General features: G+C 36.4%; 1 protein-coding gene across 1 annotated transcript in view; it reads right to left on the bottom strand.

Annotated features, from left to right (window-relative positions):
• Positions 1-22,328, bottom strand: part of LOC140246747 (uncharacterized) — a 104,103-nt gene that overhangs the window by 70,589 nt on the left and 11,186 nt on the right. The window contains exons 4-9 of the mRNA XM_072326085.1: positions 21,014-21,319; positions 16,902-17,243; positions 16,115-16,237; positions 10,225-11,677; positions 2,601-2,697; positions 1,047-1,208 (exon numbers count right to left, since the gene is read on the bottom strand). Coding sequence (XP_072182186.1) covers positions 1,047-1,208; positions 2,601-2,697; positions 10,225-11,677; positions 16,115-16,237; positions 16,902-17,243; positions 21,014-21,319 — 2,483 coding nt within the window. The remainder of the gene's footprint in view (positions 1-1,046; positions 1,209-2,600; positions 2,698-10,224; positions 11,678-16,114; positions 16,238-16,901; positions 17,244-21,013; positions 21,320-22,328) is intronic.

The raw sequence follows: 22,328 nt of genomic DNA on the forward strand, positions 1-22,328 counted from the left end.
CTTCAATATTATTGTTGAGGATATTGAAAGGATTATGTTCACCAAAAAACAGAAGTCTTTTTTTATTTATAGGCAATTTTTTGCATAATGCATACATTAATTGATATAAAGTACATAAATTATAATTGAAAAAAAAATCTAATTAAAATCTAATCTAAATCCAATGTAATCTGAATTACATTGGCCTTTACCTTTATACTCTCATCATGAATGGCAATTCAGTGCACCTATGGCGATTGCAGAAAGGCAAAACTGGGTGCTGACAATTATGTTGCAAGTATATGATCATTTCAACTGCCAAACATTATATAGTACACTTAAATTTGACTGTATAATGAATTTCCAATAGAAACATGATCCACTTAAATTACTGCATTCTCAAAAGAACTTTCGCAAATCTCTTGTGTAAATTATTATACCTGAATATACTACATTTCTATTTGTATACAATGTCCATGTTACAATATCATCGTCTCCTACTTACTTGTCAATTTGTGTGTGTGTGTGTGTGTGTGTGTGTATTTACACATTGTATATTTTTTGACTTTTTCATTTTTCCTGCGTTTGTTTGTAATGATTGTTTCGCTTTGATTATTTGCATTCTCTTCATTGCATGATTTCTACGTTATCGTATCATTTCGCAGCCTTGCTAATTGCTGAAAACCAGCTTTGATAGTAAGCTTTTTGCTGTGGTTAAATAAAAAAAAAAAATCACGTCAAGTCAACCCAACTCAACTTGAAGCTATCTGGTGAATTGCGGACAAATTTACATTTAAAAATCATTTAAAATCTGCTGCTCTTCATGATAAGAAAAGTAGATTCACTTTGCATATTCAACAATGTCACATCACTTGGGACAACTTCTGCGGGAAACCCTTTACCTTTCAGGTCAGTATGACAGAGAGTGCATTATTAAAGGTGCACCCAATGTGACATTTGGAAAGGTGCAAAAGTAGTTTTTTAACTGTTCATTGCGTATAGTAAGGTAATTTGAGTAAAAAAAAAAAAACTTCAATAGATGAATGAATAAAGGAATAAGGTGTTACCTGACAATTCGAAGAATCTGCACCGACGATCATGTAGAAGTCGGAGTGTAAATGTGTGATAAGTATGTCTACTTTACACAGGACACAACTAGAACACAGGCCCTTTGCCAAATCAAGTGACGCCGCCCTTCCGAAGTTCACGTTGGTAATGTGCAGTGATTGCTGATGGGAACAAACAGTGATTGATGGTATTGAAAGATCATGATCCCGAAAACAGCCATGCAGGAATATATAAAAGATTTGTTCGGAAAAACCGATAAGTCAATTTTTTCAAGATTTTGAAATACGGTCTCTGTCATAAAGTACAAAATGATAACAATTAAGTGATATATTGGTCACTACATATAAATGTACATATTTGAAGTTATGGTCAAAAGAAGCAAACATTTTTCTTACTATTCTCCTTTAATATTTTTCATGACATTTAATCGCAAATATCTCCATCTGGTAAACATGGACTTCTCGGATTTTGCGAACAAACTCTTCATATTATGAAGTAGTTATTGTAGAAGAGGAGAATACGAGACCATGTTAGAAAGAGCAAAGTCCACGAGTACGTTCACAGTGTGATCACGTGATCGGCTACGGTTGTTTTCAAAAACGCTCGAGTTTAGCGGAATGAAGATTATTCCACACTGGGGTTTGGTTTTCATAGAATTTTCTAATACTTCTGTTTCACGCTGTGAATTGACGATTCAAAATGTGTTCACAATATCAAAACGCTCGACTGTGTCACACCATTTCTTTTTTTTTTAACATTGTGTCCACACTGTGGTAAACTGTGTTCTTTCTAGCAGTGTAATTGAGACAATGAGGTGAGAATTAACAGACTTCACTATCAGATTGTAACTACAGCACTGTATGTACCCTACATAGTATAGAACATGCTGCATTACAATACCTCGCTTAGATTCACAGAATCCTCACGGTTGTAGGAATGGTCTTGATTGAATGTTTCTGACAGCAGCTTGGCAAATATCGCTATCTCGGATCTGTCAGACTTAACTTCAGCATAAAACATAATTGCACTTCTATCCTAGCCAAACAATTATTGTTTGCCATATTAAAGAAAGAGAAATAGAGAGAAAACATTGAATGTGAGTGATAACAAGTAAAAGGTAGAACAAATAAAAGATAAGGTTTCCAAGTAACACGATATAACATACAGATGCCAGTTTTGAATCAAATGACAAGTTCCTTTAACATACAACTGCCCAACGATTGTTAAAATGTGATTTCTAACAGAGTATTCAACTTCTTTGCAAATTTCCATTTCATGCACTTCAGAATGTACCTATTATGGAGGAGTTTGACGATTTCTCACAAACCTCCCCCCCCCCCAAAAAAAAAAAAATACCCAAAACCAAAACAAAGCAAAAAAAAAAAAAAAAACCAAAAAACCCCGCATGTATTCCAACGATATAGCCAAACGAAATTGTATCTATTATACAAAATGTAATATAAATATAATATAATTTATACTGTAATATTATGTAATATCATATATTAGTTATATTTTCGATCTTTTCAAAATACCTGAGGTGTATCCCTCACCGCCTGGTCACAGCTCCCCATGAATACAACTGCTGACTTTGTATGCGCTGACGTGTTGGATGATATCTCATATTCTTGCCATTTTTTTCCAACTGCTCTGGCGGCCGCGATTTTTTTTTCCGTAACCCTAACGCGTCGAAATTGCCAATTGTGTCACTTGAGCAAAGACTATCAGTGTACTTGGCTGGTTTTGTACGCATGCGCTTGGACTTCACTGTACTGCTGTACAGTATGCACACATATGACACTGGCATGGTCGTCTGCTAACACAGAATCAGATTCGAATGTGAATGGCACGCCCTTCAAACATAACAACGGGTTTGTGTGTAGGTGTGTGTGTGTGTGTGCGTGTGTGTGTATGTGTGTGTGTGCGTGTGTGTGTGTGTGTGTGTGTGTGTTTAAAAAAGAAGGTGACTCAGCAGCACAAGTGTGTGCGTAAGGCAGATATGGATTGGCTTGAAGTTACTAAGTAATCAGAAAGCCTTTTCGGAGATATTCATGCAGAATTCTGTGTCAAGTAATACGCTACGCATGGTATGATTTGTATATATAGGCCTATATTGTACTGTGTGTAAGAAAAATATGATTTAGCAGCACAAGAGATAAGAATTCAGCGGCTTATTTTTGTTTAAATTGATTTCATTGTAAACATGGGCCTGATATCGACGAAATTCTAATGAAGAATATAATTTTTTTAAAGTTTTTTTTTTGTGTGTATTATTCTGTTCGCACTGCAAGTATACACTCAACAGTAACACGTTCCCGTTAATCGAAGTTCCAGAGGAAAATGAGAAGTGAGGACACAAGTCGTACATGGTAAATTGGAGCTTTATTCGAAGACGTTTCACATGAGCAAGCCATTTAGCAAGTATATCATTTTACAAAACTCAGCACTCGGTATATCGTGTACAACATAAGCAGGGAGGTGACTCACCTTGCTGGTATATTAGCAGGGAGGTGAGACTAAAATTCTCTCACCTCCCTGGTACACGGGAGGGTGCCTTTTTCAATCAAAGTTACAAATCACTGGTCACTTTCACTGACAGCAATCACTTGTGTTCAGATTATTTATGGGCTGCCTTACAGCGCGGCAGCCTCATAAGTGGAGTGAGCGTCAGGTGGTGTCCGTTGACAAGCCACGAAAGATTTTTTTTTTTTTTTGGGGGGGGGGGGTAGGATAATAGTGCTGCTTGATATAATGATGTGTACATAGGCCGTGAGGTAAAAGAAATTTCATTTCAATTCAATTCAAATCGATTTTATTGTCCGTTTCTGGAAATTTGTTTTGTTAGCATGCATACAAGTTACATCGATACATATAATATACAGAGCACACGTTTAACATGGATACATAGAGATGATAAACACACAAGAGATATACAGCAATACAATGTCAATGTCATTGTCAGGAATATATAACATTAAAGAAATATTAATCTGTATAAATCAACGTTGTGTTGGGTGTGGTGTGCATTAACATACTCTCTAAAAAAAATCGAGTGAAAATTTTCACTCTAAAAAGAGTGAATACAAAAAAGAGTGAATTTCGAGTGAAATTGGAGTGAATTTTGAGTGAAAATGCTCAATTTCACTCATTTTGGAGTGACGTCAGGGATCACTCGAAGATTTTGGAGTGATCCCTGACGTCACTCCAAAACGTCCAGCAGACGGAGGTCAAAAAGACGTCTCAATTTGGTCGCAACTACATGGTCAAAGTTGTCGCAAGTCTGAAAATGACCAGGAAATGACGTGATTTCAACGTCTCTTTGAAACGAATTTACCACGTCATGTTATGGACCTCCTGATGTGTTACGTCAGTTTTGCGACGTATTTATTACCTAATATTGGTGACATATTGATGACGTAAAATTTACGTCAATTTTGCGACGTATTTTTTACGTCATAAACACGTATTAATGACGCAATCTACGTTGGTTTGCAACGTATTCATAGCGTTATTTAAATGACGTCTTAATACCGTAATATATACTTTGTTTTACAACGCATTTATGACGTCATATGAGCGACGCATTAACGTGAAATTTTCTTCAGTTTTGCGACGAACTAAAGACGTAAAATTCAAGTCAATTTCGTGACGTATTATTCACGTCGTATTTACGACGCATAAGTGAAGTAAAATTTACGTTGCTTTGCAATGCATTTATCACGTCATATTAATGGCGAATTATAACGTGAAATTTAGGCTACATTGTTTTGGGACGTATTTATGACGTTATATTAGCGACATGTGAACGTTATGTTCCCGTCAGTTTTGCGACGTCTTTGTGACGTCATATAATTAGGCCTACGAATTATAGAGTTTTATAGTTATATCAGTTTTTTGCAACGTGTTTATCACGTCATATTAATGACGTATCATAACGTTAAATTTACGTTGATTTGCGAAGTCAATTTTGTGACGTATTATTCATGTCGTATTTACGACGCATAAGTGAAGTAAAATTTACGTTGCTTTGCAATACATTTATCACGTCATATTAATGGCGAATTATAACGTGAAATTTAGGCTACATTGTTTTGGGACGTATTTATGACGTTATATTAACGACATGTGAACGTTATGTTCACGTCAGTTTTGTGACGTCTTTATGACGTCATATAATTAGGCCTACGAATTATAGTTTTGTAGAGTTATATCAGCTTGTTTTGCAACGTATTTATTACGTCATATTAATGACGTATTATAACGTGAAATTTAGGCTACATTGTTTTGGGACGTATTTATGACGTTATATTAGCTAAATATGAACGTTATGTTCACGTCAGTTTTGCGACGTCTTTGTGACGTCATATAATTAGGCCTACGAATTATAGTGTAATAGTTATATCAGTTTGCTTTGCAACGTGCTTAACGTTAAATTTACGTTGTTTTGCGACGTATCTATAACGTTGCATTAGCGACGTATTAACATTATGTCCACGTCAATTTTGCGACGTCTTTATGACGTCATTTTATTAGGCCTTCGAATAGTTTTATAGTTATATTGGTTTGCTTTGCAACGTATTTATCACGTCACATTAATGACGCATTATAACGTCAAATTTACGCTGTTTTGCGACGTATTTATGACGTTATATAAACGACATATGAACGTTATGTTCACGTCAGTTTTGCGACGTCTTCATGACGTCATATAATTAGGCCTACGAATTAAAGTTTTGTAGAGTTATATCAGTTTGTTTTGCAACGTATTTATCACGTCATATCAATGACGTATTATGACGTTAAATTTACGTTGTTTTGCGACGTATCTATGACGTTATATTAGCGACATATTAACGTTATGTTTACGTAAGTTTTTCGACGTCTTTATAACGTCATATAATTAGGCCTACTAATTATAGTTTTATAGAGTTATATCAGTTTGCTTTGCGACATACTGTCGTCAGAATGACGACATTATCACGTCATTACTGTCGTCAGAAAGACGTCGAAACTGTCAACAATAAGACGAATTTTTGTTCAAATGGAAGATATAAAAATGACGTCATTATTTAGACTTCAGAAAGGCGCAATAATTGTCGTTTGTTAAACGTAAATAAGCAAAGAAAGCAGACATCATTTAGACGTCTTAAACTGACGCCAGAAAGTCGTATTTCTGCTCAAATGGATGACGTCTAAAAGACGACATATTTGTGACGTCTTTCTGACGTCTGGGTTGTTATACAAAGACGTCATAAAGACGTGTAAATTACTAATTTAAAGACGAGACTGACGTCAAAAAAATCTTTTAGACGAAAATAAACAAAGATACTGGACGTCACATTAACGTTTGAAACTGACGTCGTATTTTTGCTCAAAGGGAAGTTGTCCAAAAGACGTCATTGGTGGTCATATAAGAGTCGTCTTAATGACGTGTAAATCACAATTCTAAAATCAATATGTACGTCAGAACGTCATGAGCACGTCGTTTACACGTCAATTCATGACTTTTTTAACGTATATTGGAAAAGAAAACAATACATCTGAAAGACGCCTTTTCTTCAAGAACAAGGGAAATGGACGTGATTTTGACGTCATTTTGAAGTCGTGGCCAGTTGGTTTATCAGTATTTCAGTTTAAGATCTAATAAAGCGCTTGTGAGCACCTCAAGGTACAAATCATGATAAAAATCTAACCTACCCTGTATACTCCTGCAAATGTCCTAAGCCTTATATCTACGTCTACCACCTATTCATATATAGTTGCTAGCATTGTTGTATCACGTTTAAGGGGAAAAATTTGTAATGCTTTATTACATGGTTGCTAAACTAGGTCACAGCAGGCTCAATCTTGAAATATATAGATATGTGTTCATAAAACACGCTGAAGTTTGAATACCAAACATTTTTCTTTAACAATAGAGTGCACAATTTCTGACACTTTTATGATTATAACCAGAATGTTTACTTTTTCAGACGTGAACAACGACCAGCTGTGACCTCGCTTTCATTTTCTTTCAGAATAACTCTTGATTACGATTTTTACGTTAGCATACACGAAACTTTGCAAGTAACGATATACTGCACACCTACCACACCCACACAAAGACACACACACAAAGTGCATGGAAGGTGCAATCATTGCACTTTCAGGCGCCCGCCCTCGAGTTTTCGGTGAAAAGAAAACACACACACACACACACACACACACATTGCAACATTGCTTTTGTCCAGGCTTGGTATGGAGCTATATAGGACACCATAATATGATGGCTAACATCGTTTAAACGTATATCAGTTTCCTATAAATGCATATTATAAAAACGCGTAAGTAGCGTCTGTGACTCTGAACAGATGGTTGATGTTCCAACTTAATGAAAAGACCTTAAATTTGGCTAATATCGGGTAGATTAATTTTCTTTTGGTTATCCTTCACCATTAGAATAAATGAAATTAATTTGTGCCAAATAACAACACATTTTAAACGATCGTTTCAAGTCGCTTCCACAAATGTGTATTACTCATAAACTCATGAACCCACCTGGGAATCTGACACCAGTTAATGCCAGGTGATTGTTTCTATATCTAATATATCGATCATGAAGTTTCATAAAATGTTACGAGTATAACAAGAACTCGAGTTTTGGAGCGCGCTCGGTAACCAGCTATTAAACACGTGTGAATGCGGCTAGTGTTCTTATAAACAAACAAACAAACAAACAAGCAAATCAGTGTTTTAATATTCAATCATTTATCTTCATCATTTCATTGAATCGACTTACAATAAGCTAGGGTGCTAGGCCATGTGGGCATTGAAGGGAGGGATCGAGTAGGAATATATTGATAATCGCAATGCTTATTTAGACTGATGAAAATGATGAAGCTGAAAATATGCAAGAGATTTCGTGAAGTTGTTGATGGATTGGTGACATGAAGAAAAAAAAAAAGTATTGATAAGTGCAATATGGTGGAGGAAGATTGCTTGTGGTAATTTGTATACGATGGTAATACGAGTATCATGGTGATGATGATGATGATAAGATGATATCCAGTTGTGAAATGATAGTAATGATGTTTATGGTCGATCCCACAGAACTCTTTTCTGTGATCGATCCCTCAGTTTTATAATCTAATTGAAGCAATGGTGGTAGTGATGATTGCTTGATATTAAAGGAAACCAAAACCCAAAATGCAAAATGCAAAAATTATTCATTTTTATAGTTTTGGTGTTGTAATCACTGGATAAGGAGACTACTAGAGTCCATGACGTCATGTGTGGACAACAATGTAAAGAAAACATGAAGAGAATTCCACAAAGAAATCATTTTTCATGAAAATTACACATTCCATCAACTTAACTGATACTGACATAAGTTATGTTAAAGGCAGTAATCATTCCCCCTACTTTCTGAAAGCGGTTTTTATAGTATCCCCTTATCCAGTTGTACCAACATCAAAACGTTAAAAATGCATAACTTTTGCATCTTTTACAATTGTGCGATTTTCCTTTAACTGTCACTGATGTGTTTTACTAATGTTGCTGCTTTCACTCAATCCACATTTCTCTTTGGGTTTGGGTTTCCTTCACTGATGGTCGTTTTGGTAGAGGTAACGAGGCACTTGATGAGGAGAACTATAGGGTTGGCAATGATAAAGTGAACATCAAAAACATAGACCTATATATCTATTGGATACATCAATTCAAACCGTACGTGATGTTAGAATGAACATGAGTTGCTGTTTGCTTTATAAATGCTGTTTCAAAATGCCTTTATAAAGCTGATTGAATTAATATATTAATATAGAGATTTTATCGATCGAAATCGATGATTACTCTCCCCCAGCTTCTCTTCCCTCCCCATCTTCATCTTGGATGTTAGTGCATGAGAATTTAATCATATATCTTGATCTACATGAACCTGAACTAAAAAGGAGCCTACTACGCCTTTCTGAATCATTTTTTTTTTTTAAAGCACAATCATCGTGAGGTTGGAGAAGTATAAACCCAAATTAACCAAGTACTCGTAGTGTATTCATGTTACCCAATTAGACATAATGCCCACTTCGAATCTGATTCTGCGTGGCTTAAAGGGTGTGTACAGTTCTGGTCGAGGTGAAGATTTAGCTTTTAACGTTTTGTGAGATATTCAGAAAACACTCTATGAGATGTCAAAGAGCATGCGGTTCTAAGGGGTATCAAAAGTTTATTCGATGAAAATCGGCTTTGAAATGGCTGAGATATCCAAAAACAAGGTGAAACAAAGAGATACTAATAAAGTTTGGGCATGTCGCCTTTTATTATTAGCACTTTTTTGGATATCTCAGCCATTTGAAAACCAATTTTCATCAAATAAACGTTGAATCCTTTTTAAAATTACATGCTCTTTCATATTTCACAAGAGGCTTTTCATTATCTCACTTAGGAATGTTCAAAACATGAATCCCTATTTAACCAGTACTGTACAGTCCCTTTAATAAACATGATCAATATTAACAATAACAATTGCTGCAGTTGTACGCCTATATAGGCCTATATAATACTTATATCATAATTCATTCCAAGTTTAGATTTCCAATTTACTTTTGCAAGATATTGATGAAAACTTCGAGTTTGCATCTTAACAACAATTTGTACTCCATGACTGAATTTCTCTTTTCTAATGTTTTCATCGAGACAGTCAGCGCTTAGAAACATTGTAATAAGCGCTTTATAAATGATATTTATTATTATCATTAACAACGCAAGTCTTGCGAGACAAAGGAAAAGTGTCAGCAGACGGCGAACAAAACCACAGGAATACCAGTAGTGTAAGCAGACGGCAAAGCAGAACGCGATGCCGATGGCGAAGTGGAAACAGGAATTTACACACACGCAACACACACACACACACACACACACACACACACACACACACACACGCACACACACAGAACTCTTGTGTAAGAGTTCTGTGCGCACACACACACACACACACACACACACAAAGCCGTTGTTATGACAGTTTACAAGGCGGCGTGCCATTCTCACATTCTAATCTGATTCTGTGGTTAGCAGACGACCATGGTAGAATGTACTGTATACAAGAAAGCAACACAAGTATCGCAACCAACTAGAATAGTCTTTGCTCAAGTGCCACAATTGGCAATTTCGACGCGTTAGGGTTACGGAAAAAAAAATCGCCTGGCGGCCTCTTTAGTATGACATTCAAACGCAATATCTACACAGAAATCACGGTCAGAACAATTTATCAAGTCATTGATGATATCAAGACCGAGATCATTCCTTGAAGCTGAGGCGAAGTAGAGTAGGTAACGAAACTCCTTAAAATGAGGTACAAGTTTGTTTTTAATCTGATTGTACTTGGCACGATCATTGGAGTACAAATATTCGATATGTACTCCTGCAACATATTCTTGGAACAATTTATGGGGAAATGAAACCGTCGATTCAACGAAGGATGAGGTGTTGGCATCGCGCCGTAGTTTTCTGATAATGATATCTTGTTCTTTTGTCAAAACGCCCACCTTGCGGCATATTTCCATTGCATTCTGGCACTTTGTGAAGTGTTCTTCAGGAAATGAAAGTTTCCTTTCTATTATACCAGCAAGTGCTGTGTCACCTATTTCTTGAATTGCTCTACTAGCGTCCTTTACATACCTAACAGCGTTCCGATTCTGCAGGTTTTCACAAAATTTTGACGCGTAGTGTTCTTCCAAGAAAAAGATCATTTCTCCGAAAATCTGAGAAAAAGTTTGCATCTTTTGCATCTCTTTCTGTCTCTCTTCACTGAATTCATTCCACATAAGGCAGAGCATTGCACAGAAAATAGGAAACGGGGCCATGTTTGACCGGATGACATCATTTTCTTCCATAAATCTGATCAAGGTTTCTGCAAGATTGTCCTTCTCTCGTATCCGAAAGTACCTTTTGATATAAGTAGACACATTCCCCGCGTTAAATCCTTCGACGCTAATATAAGTGTAAGCATCGGCAAGAGTCCGAGCCATAGTAAATTCATGTCTTCTCCAAGGTCGTGTGGTAACTATTACCTTGCATGACTGATATTGCTCTAATCCTAAAATCCGAATGACCTCACTACTGCTCCTTTCTTCTAGTGTCTCGTCAAACTCGTCAAAACCGTCGAACACAAGAAGCACACTGTCTGAATTTTGTGAAATGTAGTTATTTATTTGTTCTGGTTTCACTAAGTTTGAGTCAGGGAGATATTTTTTCACAATGTCGCCAATCGTACTGCCGACAGTGACTTTTCGGAGAGGAATTAGCAGCACCATGTCCAGATTTTGGAGAATCTTTCTGTGGCACCAGTCCCAAGCGATTTTTGAACAGAGCGTTGTTTTACCGACACCTCCCTCGCCCTGGATCAGAATGTGTTGCGATAGGTTTCCACTTCCATAATTTGTCAAAAGGTCATTGTATGTTATCGGTATTTTACGAATGCCACTTTGGTCTATTAAACTCAAATTGGTGTAAATTTCATCCAAGTCTACGAGTTCCATAAAGTTAAGAGGATCCACTGTTGTCTTCCGTCGTGTCTTACGGTAATACGCCTTCAGCTCTTCTTTGCATTGCTGCACTTGTTCTTTTGTGAGCGAGGAGTAGCTAGAAAATAAATCTTAGAAGCAAACAAGGACAGGTAGTGGTAATCATCAATGACCATCTCAGTATTTTCTCGAATAATTAGCTTTCAAGTGGGTAAAATGACTGTTTCATGAGTTTCTAACTCTTCAATCTCTCAGTTGTTCGGATGCAATTGTAGCAGCAATATCCTTCATTTTATAACTCAATTAGGAAATGAGAAGCATAAGTTATTGAATATAAAATCCGGTTGAACGGATATGACTACATGCTTAAGACTTAACGAAATGGCTATGGGTAAAGATAGTGATCCCTTAATTTTGTACAGCAAAGTATGTCGCATTAGCAGCAATATGTGTTGGCTTTATAGAGGAAACTTTTCACCAAAAACAACTTTTTTTTTTAAATCTATTTGAAATTCACTAAATTTGCAAGATGTATACAAATAAGGCTCAACGAACACATATTTGACCCACTTTGTAGTAAAACAGCGGTCCAAGATATGTCGAACATGAGATCAAAATCAGCTCCTTAACTACTATGCTGATTATGCGAATCATTCGATATGTGATAACATTCCATGAATTTCTAACACCCCCCCCCCCTCCCGCCCTGTATTTAAATGACCGTAAGTTCGGTTCTGCATGCCGTTTGTATAGTCTGGGGCTTTTGGATAGGTATTTTCCTGTAGATAACATTATAAAATATGTAACGCATGTCCTCATTGATATCAATTATGCATCCTAGAATAAAAACAGTAGTATCACGTCATTTCGTGTCAATGCCCGTTCGTATCATTAGCTGTATCGAATATTATGACAATGCAGCTTAGGCAATTAAACCCTGATTTTTTAACCACATTTTATAAACAGACATTGATTTCATAGGTTTGGTGACGATTGGTAAATACAGACCCCCCCAAAATCATTTGTTTTCAATTCTAATTCAATAACTCCACTTTAGGTGAACACATCATCGGTTGTTGCAGAAATCAGTCCTATAGTTTCACTTATTGAGATCCGAAGTGTTCCCTACTTGTTCGGGTTGGACCCAGTGATGATAATAAGATTAATAATTAACAGTGCTTATAAATGAATAGCGCATAACACATAGTGATAATGTTCCTATGCGCTCCAAAAATGAAAAGATTGCAACAAAAACATACAATACCACTTACAGTGATGGTACCGAGCTTCATGTTTGCTTGCACTGTAAGCAAATGCGTTTTCAAGGCAGATTTGAATCTTTTCATATCAGTGATTTGTCTTAATTTGTTAGGTAAATTATTCCATAAGTTAGGGGCATTAAAAGCGAATGTTCGTTCTCCGTAAAATGTGCTTCTTCTGTTTGGAATAACAAACAGATTTGTACTTTTTGATCATAGGTTTTGATCATCTGGTAAATCAGTGACTTTATGTTCGTGTTGAGGTGCACGGTCACACACACACACACACACACACACACACACATATATATATATATGTGACCGTGCACCTCAAAAACAACATAAAGTCGCACACACTGATTTTGCGTGAGGACTGAAAATAAGTGAAATGGGTCAACCTAGCCGAACTTTACTTTTTCAAATTTTCTGAAAGAGCGAGTCTTCTTTTACGTTATGCTAAAATTTGGTATCATAAAACGGGCAGGAAAGTGTGTTTTTTAGCAGTTTATCTCGAACATTTTTGGTAGAATAGTGTGATTAGGTGTGTCTTTAGAATCCCTTTTTCATTTCTGAAAAAACGTTTCCACATTCTTCACTTTCAACTCCAATATAACTTTTGAAAGGATAGTGCTACTGCTTTGAAAGTTGGCATTATTTATGGACAGAATGTGTTAATGAGGCATTATTAATTTCAGTTTAATTTGACAATTTCTTCATTGTTCTTACTCTGGTGGTTTACTTCCTGTTTTTTGTCCCATTCATCGCACAGTCAGCACGGTTTGGTAAAGATTAAGCGCTTGAATAGACACTGTACTTCAGAGCCTCTTTTCTCGGTTCACACTTTTCCTGAGTTTGTGCTTTCTTTCCAACATTTAGATAGGTTACGAGAGTTCATTTGATTTGAGTTATACATCATTTAAAGCTTAAAGACTGCTCTTTCAGAATATGGTCTTAACTAAAATTCCATGTCTGGCGACTTTTTGTGTGTTTTGAGGTGCAGGGTCATATATATATATATATATATATATATATATATATGAAGAGTTTGTTTGCAAAAACCGACAAGTCCATATTTGTCAAATGGAGATATTTGCGATTAAAAGTCAAGAAAAATAAAGAGAATAATAAGAAAAATTTTGCTTCATTTGACCATAACTTCAAAAATGTACCTTTATATGCAGTGACCAATATATCATTTAAAAGGTATTATTTTGTACTTTATGTCAGAGACCGTACTTCAAAATCTTCAAAAATGGACTTATCGGTTTTTGCAAACAAACTCTTCATATATATATATATATATCGTTTGAATTTCTTTTTCTTACGGTCATGGATCTACCAACATATTAATACACAGTAAATCAACACAATAATTTCATGGTGAAAAGTAGAAAAAAAGAACTGTGATACAATTTTCTAAATTTCATAACCAACATACACGCACAACAAAGAAGTTATAATGGCGGAAACTGCTAAAAGATAGAGAACTTGTAGTTTTGGTCCACTCATATATATATATATATATATATATATATATATATATATATGAAGGGTTTGTTTGCAAAAACCGATAAGTCCATTTTTGAAGATTTTGAAGTACGATCTCTGTCATAAAGTACAAAATGATACCTTTTAAATGATATATTGGTCACTACATATAAAGGTATATTTTTGAAGTTATGGTCAAAAGAAGCAAAAATTGTCTTATTATTCTCTTTATTTTTCTTCACCTTTAATCGCAAATATCTCCATTTGGCAAATATGGACTTTTCGGTTTTTGCAAACAAACTCTTCATATATATATGGAAACAAAATGATAACAGAGGACAAAAAAAAAAAACCGTTAAGTAAGATTACCCATCAACAATTCTTGTTCCTCATCGTGCTGTCTATTGGTTTGTCTCCGGTGGGAAATCCAGCCCCATCCTGTGAAATATGATAACGTAAACAGTGACGACAATATAAACATTGATGACTGTATACTCAATAAACAAGTAACTCCGTCTAATCAAATTTCGTAACTTTTCAAAGAGGAGTTTTGAGGAAAACAATGTGGTCAATTCCTTTAAAGAAGGTGCATCACCTCTTGATGTAATAACAAAACTTAATGTAATAATTATCGACCAAAATAGGTAATACAACTTAACCCTAAATGTAATAACCTAAAATGTACGATTCACGCTAAATGTAATAATCAAGTCAACCTTAAATGTATTACAGTTTAATCCTAAATGGGTGAAAAGACCATTATAGCTTGTGATGTCGCATGAGTACAACGATATAAAGAAAGAATAAAGAAAATTCAACATATTTCCATTTTTCTCGCATAACAAAAGAACGCTCGACTTCTCTCTTTCAGAAGGTAGGGGGAATAATAGTACCCTTAACATACGTCAGTAGCAAGTCGAAGAAATATGCACTTTATTCAATAAGTAATGTTTTGTGAAATTATCTTTTTATTTTCCTTGGGGGTATAGTTATACGCATGTGACATTATATTCTGTAGTAGTCTTCTCTTCCAGCAGTGACTGCGCAGATACTTAAAATATTCGTAACTTCTGAACGGATTGTCCAATCTTCCTCAAACTTTCATTGATGTCTTCTACTAATATTGCTGCATTTTCTCAATCCTTATATATATGAAGGTGGACTTGTCCCTTAAGAACCAGGATGTCACGCACTGACCAATAAGGTCACTTCCTCGTTGCTAGGGGCTGAGTCTATCTGCGGCGCTAAATCCAAATATTCGGACATGTTTCTGTTCCGTTGAAAGTCGTTAAATTATGATCCAGAAAAAGGATAATTTCCCTTTCTTTTCCTTTGATCGTTCAGCTTCTAAAATTCGCCGGGCAGGTGAAAGATGAAACCATTATGCTATTAAATTATGACCCCCCCCTAGAAAAAAAGAAAGAAAAAGAAATCGGATGATTTTGACCGATTTTGATGATCGGACTTCGAACTCAGCTTTCAGCGCCTATAGGATCATTTTCTTGCGGTCGGTCACATAAAGGTTATATGCTTGTGGAGCTCGATGCTTCTGTGTGTGTGTTTATATTCATTTAATAAAAACGATGTAATTGTCGATTGATACCCCCGTATCGACCATCTTTGACAATAGTATGTTGCTGAGTAGTCCACATATCACTGTTTATATGGTGCGCTGATTCATTTGAATATTTTTATTTTCTTATTAGAAGTTTTGTTACTCAGTATACGATGGCTAAACAACTATGTGGCAACATAGGTTGATTATCATTATTAAAACTGTACCCATACGACTATTTGAAGAGGAGGCCATAATTTTTATACCTTTCTGTAGGTCTTCTGGATAGTGCTTCGGCAGAAGTATTGCGACAACGAGGAATAGGATGACTACCGCAACAGGCACACCAATAGCCAGGCCAATGATGAGACTCAAATTGTTACGTTTTCCTGAATTTTGAAAAGGGGTAGAGCATCTTATCAAAGGGTTCGTTCTGTTTCAGTAGAGATGAGGCATCAGCTTTCCAACTTCATTTGATGTAAATGTTTGTGGTTATGAAAAACCTTTTACGAAATATGGAATATGCTAAAAACATGAGAGGAATTCCAAGTTTATATGATTTTTTTTCTAAATGGCCAAAATATCAAGAAACAAAGATATTTTACTATAATGAGGAACCCACCTTGTATTAGGACCACTGTGTTTTAGCTTGTTTTAGATATCTCAGTCATTTCAAAACTGTGTAAATACGGAAATCAATAGCTCCACGTTTGTATTTGTCATTAGTAGGCCTACCAAAGGTATTGTAAGGGAGAACAATGCATTATTTGTACAATGCTGTTATCAGACAAAATCGCCGAAAATAGCAAAGTCGTATGAAGTAGGCCCTACTCCTGTTTATTTTCGCAATTGGGATAGGTAAAATGAACTTAGAATCATTTGTTTCTAACATGATAGAGATAGTTATTATCATTATTACTTTTGGGGGGTTTGCTAATAATCAATGAATCATTGAGTCATCAGTTTGATTCCAAAACTATCAATGAATATCGCATGCTAATCCATTATCACGATATCATTCAGACGCATAATGCTGGTAATATTTTACAGAACCTGATAAAGGCAGAACAGTGATTCCCATGATCGATGTTCCATTCAGCGATTCGCCGATAGCCTTGCACAGGAAGGTTTGCTCTGTCCCACGTTTAGCTGAAACACTGATTGTCTCGAACCTCTTGTATGTGTTGTCATCTAGTGTTGTCTGTCGTGAAACCGTGGAATTTACTCTCTTTCCAGACTCGTCGGTCCATAACATGGAGACGTTGGGCTTGAATCCACTAACGACACATTTAAGTGTGATGGAAGAAACGTCGGAAGTAGTTTGGTATGTACAACGGCTTTGATCGGACTGGCTGTTTCTGATGCATTTCTCGATTTCATGTTTCGATGCTTTCGCTACAAAGACAATCAATTGTGTTGAATCTATGAATAGGCCTATTTCTTCATCTGATTTTAAGACCTTTCTCTGAATTTCCCAACGTAATTTTTACAAACCCTACTGGTTAGAGGTTAAGGTTACTTTGCCCTCAACAAAAACAATTATAGAATGTTCAAAAAATAGAGAATTTGATATGTGCAAAGGATCATTAGACATATTCATGACAGACATGTATCCCATATATCATGTCCGAAGTGCCTACCGACTCTGTTCGCTATCGGTAAACTAATCACACACACACACACACACACACACACAAACACACCCACGTAAAAAAAAAAAAAAAATGGCGCAGGTCCTAATACATCCCTTATGGAAAGAACACAGTTTTACCACACTATGTAACACAGTGTGCAACACAGTGTGGCACACAGTGTCGAACACAGTGTGGAACACAATGTGTAACACAGTGTCGAACACATGTGTTTAATATGTGTTTAATATGTGATTTTGGGACGTGTGGTAACACTGTGTATTTACCACAGTGTGAAACACAGCGTCACCACACTGTGTAACATAGCGTTACCACATGGTCCAAAACACATATTAAAAACACTGTGAATCAAACCACAGTCTCACACACTATGACCACAGGGTTATAACCACATAGTCTACCACACTGTGGCAGTCACCACATAGTCCACCACACTATGGTATTCACCACATAGTCTACCACACTGTGGCAGTCACCACATAGTCCACCACAGTACAATGTGGTAGTCACCACATAGTCATCAATTGTATCTAACACTACATAGTCATCAGGTCTATCAATATTTGTAATGCATGAAGGAACGGTTACTGAGTAGATAACACTGTTATTGAATATGAAATTACCTTTTCATAACAACATTTATGACATTGGTATAACATAACATTATTAGACAATAGTTCAAAGGAAATCCCATCACAAATACTTCGAATTTAGAAGTATTTTATGAATTTTCTCAAATTTAGGTTGCTTTTTATAAATATTCATGAGCTATGCAAAGTCTGTACCACAGGAATACCACAGGAATACCACAGTGTCACCACAGAAATACCACAGGAATACCAAAGAAATACCGCATTCTGTACCTCAGCACTCTCACTTGATAGGTAATACTGTAGGAGTATAGGACAGGTTAAGTACTGCTTAAATCAATTGTCATAATTCGCAGCATAACTCACCTGTTAATGAGATTCTGGAATATGCATTTTGTTTTGTTTTTGCTTTTTTTATATTCCAGTTGGTACTACTGTGTGGTACTGCTGTGTGGTATTGTCCTGTGATAGTCATGTGGTATAGCATGTCACGAAAAAAAAAGAAACCCTGCAAGAATATCCTGTGACATTTTTCTGTAATTAAAGTGTACAAGAAAGCAGTTGTAAACACAGTTTGTATCCATACTACTGAATATTCTCGGCACACTACCAGAATAAATTATTGTATGCAAGTAACAGGCAATGAAGTGGCTTTTGTACATGGTTTTGTGGTTTCGGAAGATGATAGTGATGCCTTTGCTCTCATTAAGGATGTAGAGCATGATGGCCCATTTGTAAAGAATAGAGACAGGGAGAGCCATGCTGATGCAGTACACATCAGAGTAGTGAAACGTGTGACCAATAGATTGTACGCAATACCTCCTGGTGAAATCTTAGGAAAGCATGTGATTTATGAGAGAAACAGGGAAGTTATAACATGTCACTTTTTGTTCTCTTTCCACAACTACAGATACTCCTAGTATTATATCATTTCTAGTGTTTGATGTTATGCATCCGTAAACAGCATTAACACAACACTAAGTGCATGATTTATTCATCTGAAGGTTGGATAAATGACATGTATAGGTCATATTCTCACATGAAATTAATCTGTTGTTCCATGCCAGTATTTGAAATTTGAAAGGTATCAACTGAAATTAGGAAAATTAATAAGTATATAACATTTGCAACTACCGTGTACTTAAATGATGTTGTATATTGTCCAGCTTTAAGTTATTGGTTTACTACTTTATTGGATAATCAGACCAGTTAAGTGGCTTTACAAACTTGATAAAAATCTCTGGGAAGTACATGTAGTGATGAGGTATATTCTTTTAATTTGATACATACATGTACATTTATTAATAAACTACAATACTTGAATCCTTTCACCAAACTGGTAAAATGCTTCCCCCCCCCCCCAACAAAACTGGAAATAGCTTGGTTTTACAAGGATTACCATGTCATGTGGTAGTACAAGATCTGAAATCCCCTACTAACAATACTAAAGCAAAGTTCAATATACACCACAATGTGGTAAACATGAGTCATTGTGTGTCAAAGTACTAGATGTTTAAAAAAATAGTTTGCACTTTTGATTGTGAATAACTGAAAACCTCTGAAAATATAACTTTCCACAAATTTACACATTAGGTAGCTAATATAGGCATACAATTTTGTTGTATGCTGTTCCCTGCAATATGTTGAAACAGCACACAACAAAATTGTGCGTTATTCAGCGGCTACCTTTTGTGTAAATTTGAGGAAAGTTAATTTTTATTATTTTTTAGTTATTAAAAATAAAAAAAAATGTAGTGTTTTTCCTTAACATCTAGAATGTGGATATTATAGTGTTAAATCAATGATATGAAATCCCACTGTGTAACAACATTATGGACACAGGAGTACACATATTTCAATATATACCACACTGTGTGTTCAGTATGCCAAGTGTGTGGAGATGATGCAGATGAATGATCTGAAACCCACAAAGTGACAACACCGAGCACAGGGTTTACACATAATTCAATATATACCACACTGTGGTAAGCACAAGTCACAGTGTCCGGTATGCCAAGTCTGCGTGGATTATGTGGTAAATGAATAATCTGAAATCCCACAGTGTGACAAAATTATCAACACAGGGTTTACACATAGTTCGAAATGTACCACACTGTGTCAAACATGATTCGCAGTGTGTTCAGTATGTGATCTATGTAGGGATTATGTGGTAAAACACTTAAACTGAAATACCAGACTGTGGTAGCATTATGAACACAGGGTTTACACATAGTTCGATATATACCACACTGTGGTATATGTGTGTCACTCTGTGTTCAGTATGCCAATAATGTGGTACACTATGTGATCTCAAATCTCACACTGTGACAACGCTGTGACCACATGGTTAGCACATTGTTTACACATAGTCAACACTATGTGAACACACTGTCGTAACACTATACCACACTGTGGTATATGTGTGCCACTCTGTGTTCGGTATGCCAATTATGTGGTACACTATGTGATCTCAAATACCACACTGTGACAACACTGTGACCACATGGTTAACACATTATTTACACATAGTCAACTATGTGAACACACTGTGGTAACGCTGTGTTTGTTCCATAAGGAAATATATATTTCGTTAAATATAATGATCTTGCCTCCTCCTTCTTTTAAAAATAAATTACACAATTTTTCAGTGGTAGTATACATACCGCTGGCCAGAGACTAAAAGGGAAGTGGTTACAGTTTCATTGTTTATATTGTTTTTTATTTTATCATAATTTAGCAAGACGAGACAAAACCTCGCTATCTTTTGTTCTCTATCGTATTTACATATCGTACTGACAAGTCAGTATGTCAATTTACCTTGAAAATAATCATACCGCCCTACCAACTTTATTCAGAGTTATTTCCCCTCAGGCTCTTCCCTATTTTCCGAAGACATCTACGTATTTGACAGAGCATTACTCACAGTTAACCGTCATAAGGGTGGAATTCCCGAAAATCTGCAAATTGCTCAGCGCCACTTGGCAAAGGTAGAGACCCTCATCTGCCACATTCAAGTTGGTGATTACGAGGCTGAAGTTCCTGTAGATGTTGAAACGTTTTTCCACGGTTACGAATTTCCCATCGAAGAATCCAGCCATGGTCTCTTGCTGACCTGAGATCATCTCCTTTACCCAGTAAACAGCAAAAGGCTCCTCCTGTAAATCACACGGCAGTCTGATGTCTTCCCCTTTCCATGCTACCACATACGGGACAGTGCCCACCACTGAGCCTACGAACAAAACGTATCCGAAAATGCAATGAATAATTTCGATCCTTACAACAAATGAAAGGCATTAACCTTCTTTTTATCACCTCCAACTATCCTCAAGGTGAAATTTCACAAAATCTAGCCTGGCGCGCGTTGTGGGGGGGGGGGATGGTCCATTTTTCAGAAAATCATATTACAGGTTTTCATGCTATAAAACCTGTTAGGAAGGGCCCTCAAGGCTTGCATGATTAAAAAAAAAAAAATGCTACGGCCCTTCCGCCGGGCAGGAGACATAATGTACATTTTGTATGCTCGGGGAGAAATGCAAGGATAGAAATAGGGAAGAAAGGGTAAGGAGGCGGAAATCGATAATTTATCCAGTACCCGATAGGATAACATTTCCATTGTGTTTTAATTGTCGTGAATCCGCGAGAACCTCGGGTCCTGTTTCAGTTCTTCAGGGGATCATACGCTATGATCAAAGACCTACTGCGGGCACGCCGCAAGATGTTCAAGTACGCATAGTCTGACGGAACGCGCTTTATATATTCACTTAATGCAAGGCTTATCATAGCCACAAGAAAATCACAGTGGAGCCCAAATAAAGCTTGCAATTGAATTTTGCGGATAATACGCTTCGCTCTCTCGTACATGATCCTCCACCTATTCTGCCCTCAGAAACTTTCAAACCCCCTTTGCTTTGGATTTGGATAGAAGATTTCCCAAATGTTGCACTAGTTATCATATTGGGACGAATGACATTCTCGTGATATCTGTCACCGGTCCATCTCCTGGCGTTTATTTTGTGATTGCCGATGAGATGGCCTAGTGCAATTTTCCCACTTGACAATTACCGCGGACCCTTCACCTGGCCCTAATCCTAATCCTAATCCTGAACATAATCCTAACCTAACCCAAACTTCTTACCCTAATCCTAACCGTAACCCTAATATTTACTTTAACCATACCACTAACCAGTATTTAGCCGGGAGGTAATTACCCTCTGGGGGTAATTGCCGGATATGCCAAT

Source organism: Diadema setosum, chromosome 3 (genome assembly GCF_964275005.1).
Source record: "Diadema setosum chromosome 3, eeDiaSeto1, whole genome shotgun sequence".
In the NCBI taxonomy this organism is placed as follows: domain Eukaryota; kingdom Metazoa; phylum Echinodermata; class Echinoidea; order Diadematoida; family Diadematidae; genus Diadema; species Diadema setosum.